The sequence below is a fragment of the Hibiscus syriacus genome, unplaced genomic scaffold (genome assembly GCF_006381635.1).
Source record: "Hibiscus syriacus cultivar Baekdansim isolate YM2019G1 unplaced genomic scaffold, ASM638163v2 tig00110483_pilon, whole genome shotgun sequence".
In the NCBI taxonomy this organism is placed as follows: domain Eukaryota; kingdom Viridiplantae; phylum Streptophyta; class Magnoliopsida; order Malvales; family Malvaceae; genus Hibiscus; species Hibiscus syriacus.
Window position 1 is genome coordinate 1871101 of NW_024062759.1, and position 5981 is coordinate 1877081.

General features: G+C 34.9%; 1 protein-coding gene across 4 annotated transcripts; it reads left to right on the forward strand.

The window, feature by feature from the left end:
- The first annotated feature begins 1210 nt into the window (after positions 1–1210).
- Positions 1211–5723, forward strand: LOC120129281 (ERBB-3 BINDING PROTEIN 1). 4 transcript variants are annotated; one of them, XM_039146827.1, is made up of 10 exons: positions 1211–1332; positions 1430–1554; positions 1669–1753; positions 1849–1998; positions 2093–2246; positions 4482–4697; positions 4780–4916; positions 5004–5095; positions 5222–5407; positions 5546–5723. In XM_039146827.1, the coding sequence occupies exons 2-10, from the start codon at positions 1464–1466 to the stop codon at positions 5608–5610; spliced, it is 1176 nt and encodes a 391-aa protein (XP_039002758.1). In that variant the 5' UTR covers positions 1211–1332; positions 1430–1463; the 3' UTR covers positions 5611–5723. The 4 variants fall into 4 exon arrangements, with proteins under 4 accessions (XP_039002758.1, XP_039002755.1, XP_039002757.1 ...); XM_039146824.1 differs by having other exon boundaries at positions 5222–5404; positions 5534–5723; XM_039146826.1 differs by having other exon boundaries at positions 1212–1332; positions 5222–5399; positions 5532–5723.
- Positions 5724–5981: the final 258 nt, after the last annotated feature.

The following is a 5981-nucleotide window of genomic DNA, read 5'->3' on the forward strand; positions in this document are numbered from 1 at the left end:
TAAAAAATATTGTGTTGAATATTTTCTGAAGTTTTAATGTTTTTTTCGTTAATGTTTGTTCATCATAATGAATTTTGGTCAAAATTGATTTTAATGCTTTGTTTTTTATAAGTTTTAATTTTTGACCTTAATTTAAATGTTTATGCATGAGACTTTATTGCCTATGATATCTCTCTAACAATTGATGTAGATATTGAATGGATAACATTTTTTAAATGCTTTATGCATATAAGCTATAATGTCTTATTCATGATATTACATAAAGTAGTTAGACTTGGATATATTGAATTTTGTGTGCTACTAACTTGTTTGTTCGTCTTATTGTAAATATTACTTATTCTCCATTGTTATTTTAGAACCTTAAAGCTCGAATTATTTTTTATATAACAAAAAGGGGAAGAAATATCAATTTGAAAAATTTAATTTCAAGAATAAAAAATGGGAGCTTTAATATTTTCTAAAATATTTCTTTTTTTCATTAAATATTTTATTAAAGGAGAGTTTTGCCAAAAATAATTTTTCAAAAGTTTTGTTATATCAAAAAGGAGAGATTGTAGAATTTATATTTTGATATAACAAATAAAGGAAAAATATTTTTTTTTTGACTAAATTGAATTTATTCGAAGTCTTCAAAAATAATTCAAAGACCAAACAAAAGTTAAAAAAAAATATGTTTTTAAATATTTTTCAAACTTAGTCAAACCTTTTCAAAATATACTCGATCGTTTTCGCTCTTTAAAGTCATGTTTTCAAGCTTCTCTAGCTTAAAAGATCGATCCCTTAGTAAAAGGATCGATCCCTTGGACAACAGTGAGTTTGAGATCGATCCCTTTAGTATAACAGTTAAAATATTTGAAAAAGGGTCGATCCATTTGGTAAAAGGATCTATCTCATGTGCCTTAAAAGTTGCAGGAAACATCTATTTTGATCCCAACGACTCCAAAATATCCTCAACTACTAGTAATTCATTCTAACATATAAAAATAAGTTAAAGACACTTGAAGAATATGATCAATACATATCCAAGCAATCAAACATAAGAGAAAATATTTTTATTCTTTATTCTATTTCTATTGTAAATATTTGTGTTTTAGTAAGATTTAATTTATAAACATCTTTCTTTTTAGAGATTTTATTGTTTATAAGGTACTTTTTAATGATACTATATTGTCATATGATTTTGTAGAAATGACCGTCGACCAAAAACCCTAATTCTCTCCCCCTTTGAGTCAGCCTCCATTATTTATATTATATATATATTTCCATCTCTTATCAGCACATTACCTCGCCAAAACCCTAGCTCCCCTCATTGACTGCCGCTATTTTCAACCAGTGAGCTCCTTTTTCTCTCAATTACTATCATCCTTTTCTAAGTTTCTTCTTTGACTCTCCACTGATATCGTTTCTAATTTTTATTTTATTTTTTAAGTATTTGAATAGGCTTTTGATAAGCACTGGAAACGATGTCGGACGACGAGAGAGAAGAGAAGGAGCTGGATCTCACCTCCTCTGAAGTTGTTACCAAATACAAGGGCGCTGCTGAGATTGTCAACAGTTAATCTCTTCTCTTTTTTTATTTACTTGATTTTTTAAAGCTTATTGGAAATAGCTTGAGTTTTGATATTTGATTGGTTTTTTGTTTTGTCGTTATGTTTTTGAAATTTGCAGAGGCGTTGCAGCTAGTTTTGAAAGAATGCAAGCCGAAAGCTAAGATCGTCGACATTTGTGAAAAGGGTGATGCGTTTATCAGAGAGTAAGAGTTCCAGTTTATGCTGGTTTATTGTTTTTTTTATAGATTTTTTACCATTGATAACGAGATTAAGAATCTGTGTTTTATGTAATGCAAAGGCAAACGGGCAACATGTACAAGAATGCCAAGAAGAAGATTGAGAAGGGTGTTGCTTTCCCTACTTGTCTCTCTGTGAACAACGTTGTCTGCCATTTCTCTCCACTTGCTAGTGACACCTCGGAGTTGGAAGAAGGTGATATGGTGAAGATGTAAGCTCCATAATCGTATATAATTTTTTAATGTTTTGGTGGGATTTTGTACTTTTGAGTGGCAAGTAAAATGTTTCCTTTTTCCTGGATATAGTGATATGGGTTGCCACATTGATGGGTTCATAGCTGTAGTTGCACACACTCATGTTGTTAAGGATGGGCCAGTCTCTGGCAGGCAGGCTGATGTAATTGCTTCTGCAAATACCGCTGCTGAAGTTGCCTTGAGACTTGTCAGGCCAGGAAAGAAGGTAATTGTCTTGTATAACAATGCTGTAATGTTCATATTTTATATTATCCTTTGTGTTCTTTGAATGTTTCTACAGCTATTTTGCTTTTGCTATTTGACCCAACTTTTCATTTTTCAAGTTGAATTTGCAATTGCTTTAAGTGTGAAGACTTTACTTTTGCTCATGACTTTCACTTGACCCCTAATGATGAACTTCTTTTTATTAGCTATGGATACACATCCAAATGAAGCTTTTTGTCATAGTTACTCTGATAGGGGAATTGATCTCTCAACTTAGTTTTTGCAAAAACTTTTCTTGTGTTTACTTAATACCTTTTTGTTTTATTCTTGGAAGTGATTGTAAGATGTTGAACAAAATTCAGTCTAGGCAACTTTGCCGAGGTGATCAATTTCTTGTGGATCTCCTCTTTTCCCTGTTGCCTATATCATGTTTGGTCGACCTAGGCAGCCCTAGGGTGATACCATTTATATGGCTTACATCAATTGCCTAAGTGAACAAACATTTTCTCTAAAAGCTACTATAAGTGGGTATTACCTTTGTATTCTTTTATCAAACTATCTTAAAGTTGGTGTTGCCCGTGTAAAATGTGGAATAGACATTTTGTCGGGGAGGCAGCTTTGCCGAGGTGATCATTTTCTTGCGATCTTCTCTTTTCCATGTTGCCAATATTTTAGTTGGTCATGCTAGGCTGCATTAGGGTGATGCATCTTTTTCTGGATTATACCTATTGCCTAAGTGGACCTACATGTTCTTTAAAACTACCTTATGATTGTTTTTATCAAACTACCTTAAGGTTGGTGTTGCCCTCGTGTAAGATGTGGAATAGACATTTGTTGGTGAGGCAACTTTGCCGAGGTGATCATTTTCTTGCGATCTCCTCTTTTCCCTGTTGCCAATATTTTAGTTGGTCATGCTAGGCTGCGTTAGGGTGATACATCTTTTTCTGGATTATACCTATTGCCTAAGTGGACCTACATGTTCTTTAAAACTACCTTATGATTGTTTTTATCAAACTACCTTAAGGTTGGTGTTGCCCTCGTGTAAGATGTGGAATAGACATTTGTTGGTGAGGCAACTTTGCCGAGGTGATCATTTTCTTGCGATCTCCTCTTTTCCCTGTTGCCAATATTTTAGTTGGCCATGCTAGGCTGCATTAGGGTGATACATCTTTTTTTGGATTATACCTATTGCCTGAGTGGACCTACATGTTCTTTAATACTACCTTATGATTGTTTCTATCAAACTACCTGGCCTCGTGTAAGATGTGGAATAGACATTTGTTGGTGAGGCAACTTTGCCGAGGTGATCATTTTCTTCTGATCTCCTCTTTTCCCTGTTGCCAATATTTTAGTTGGTCATGCTAGAATGCATTAGGGTGATCCATCATTTTTTAGATGATACCTATTGCCTAAGTGGACCTACATGTTCTTTAAAACTACCTTATGATTGTTTTTATCAAACTACCTTAAAGTTGCTGCTGCCCTTGTGTAAGATGTAGAATATACATTTTTGGGGAGGCAACTTTGCTGAGGTGATCATTTTCTTGCGATCTCCTCTTTCCCCTGTTGCCAATATTTTAGTTGGTCATGCAAGGCTGTTTTACGGTGATACATCTTTTTTATACCAATTGCCTAATAGGACCAACATGTCCTTTAAAGCTACCATGGATTGGTATTACCCTTTTGGTTGTTTTGTAACTTGTAAGCGTTGCAAAGCTCTTGTTTGTATATACATTGATTTTCATTACTGTGGCAGCAGCTTGCTGATTTAAACTCTTGTCTTCCCCATACTATGGTGGTTGGGGAGGTGTGGTTCAAGGTTCACTCGATTTCTATATGATGAAGATAATCTTGGGCTATGGATTCAGTTCCAATGTTGCTTCTTTTTGTCATAGTTACACTGATAGCGATTATTCTTTGTGCCACACGCTCTACAATCCAAGTCAACCACCCAAACCAACTGCTGCAGTGGATTGGAAACTCATATGATTTCCATCTTTTTCCTTTTTATTTGTAAAATTTATATACCATAGTTTTTAAAAGCGATGGACAAACATCCAAGTGAGGTTTGCCATGCTTACTGTAATAAGGGAAAATATTTCTAAAGGTTTCTGCTCTATATGGATTGCTTTTCTGATGAATTCAGTATTAATTTCCTTGTTTAAAATCTCCTTTTCCACTTATTTAATATATTCTTCATTGTATTTAATTTCTTTTGATTGTGATTTAATGGCAGAATAAAGATGTAACAGAAGCAATTCAGAAGGTAGCTGCAGCTTATGACTGCAAAATTGTTGAAGGTGTTCTTAGCCATCAATTGAAGCAGTTTGTGATAGACGGGAACAAAGTTGTACTAAGTGTCTCCAATCCAGATACAAGAGTTGATGATGCAGAGTTTGAGGAGAATGAGGTTTATGCAGTAGATATAGTTGCAAGCACAGGTGAAGGCAAGGTATTGTCTTTTCTCTTCTTTTAGCTTTAATATGCTTATGGTATATTAATTATCCTTGAGATTTTCACTTATTTTATTGCAGCCAAAGCTGTTGGATGAGAAGCAGACGTCTATTTATAAGAGAGCAGTTGATAAGAATTATCATCTAAAGATGAAGACCTCCAGATTTATTTTCAGTGAGATAAATCAGAAATTTCCCATCCTGCCATTCACTGCTCGGTCTGTGATTTCTTTTGCATTTGTTCCAAGTACGTATTCACAATTATCTATGATGTTTAATCAGTTTTGTGGATTTTCTTGAAACAGGGCATTGGAAGAGAAAAGAGCTCGACTAGGCTTAGTTGAATGCGTGAATCATGATCTCTTGCAGCCATATCCCGTTCTTCATGAGAAGCCTGGTACGATTTCATAGCGAAAATCTTGTTTGATAATAAGAGGACTGAGGTGATACTTCTACCTTGTTAATGCCATCATATATCAGTATCACAATGAGTTTAATATGGTCAGCATGTTTAATTGTGCAGGTGATTATGTTGCTCATATAAAGTTCACTGTGTTGCTAATGCCTAACGGATCAGATCGGGTAACATCCCATCCTCTGCAGGAGCTGCAGCCTACCAAGGCAATAGATGATCCTGAAATCAAGGCATGGCTAGCTTTGGGTACAAAGACAAAGAAAAAAGGTGGCGGGAAGAAGAAGAAGAAAGGTATGTATGCAAGGGATAAAAGTAACATGGTTTATGCATGATTTGCCCTAACAAATTCCTTTTGATGTATTGAAATCAAATATCGAGTGTTTAGGTACTAAACCAAGGTTTATATACCTGTTACTACAGGAAAGAAGGGTGATAAAGCCGATGAATCAACCGAGGCAGAAGCTGGAGCTGAGCCTATGGATGCAACAACAGATTGAGGATCATGATTTTGAGAAATGTACTCATGTTCTATTCTCTCTTTTTTTCAATTTTGGTACAATGTTCACTTGTATGATGATGAGGTGGGTTATTGAGTTATAATTTAACATAATATAAATATAGCACATTAATCCGGAGGTGTTCTCACAAGCCACATGACAACTGTTTTCTGCGTCTTATCCTACTTATGTGTACCCCAAAAAATATTTCATCAGTAGCATCATCTGTAATACATTGTGTACAGCAGTCAACAGATGAACTCATATGGTGCTAGGGCACCGACTATCTCTGTCTCATCTTGATGATATTCAAGCAGAAACTGCTGTTGAAACATGCCATTCTCCGACAGCATGTCGTTCTCTTTGAGCAG

Coding starts and splice junctions, on each gene's coding strand:
- LOC120129281 (XM_039146824.1), top strand. CDS start 1,464: ATGTCGGACGACGAGAGAGAAGAGAAGGAGCTGGATCTCACCTCCTCT. Junction 4,917..5,003: donor ATCCTGCCATTCACTGCTCG/GTCTGTGATTTC, acceptor TTCTTGAAACAG/GGCATTGGAAGAGAAAAGAG. Junction 5,405..5,533: donor CGGGAAGAAGAAGAAGAAAG/GTATGTATGCAA, acceptor CTGTTACTACAG/GAAAGAAGGGTGATAAAGCC.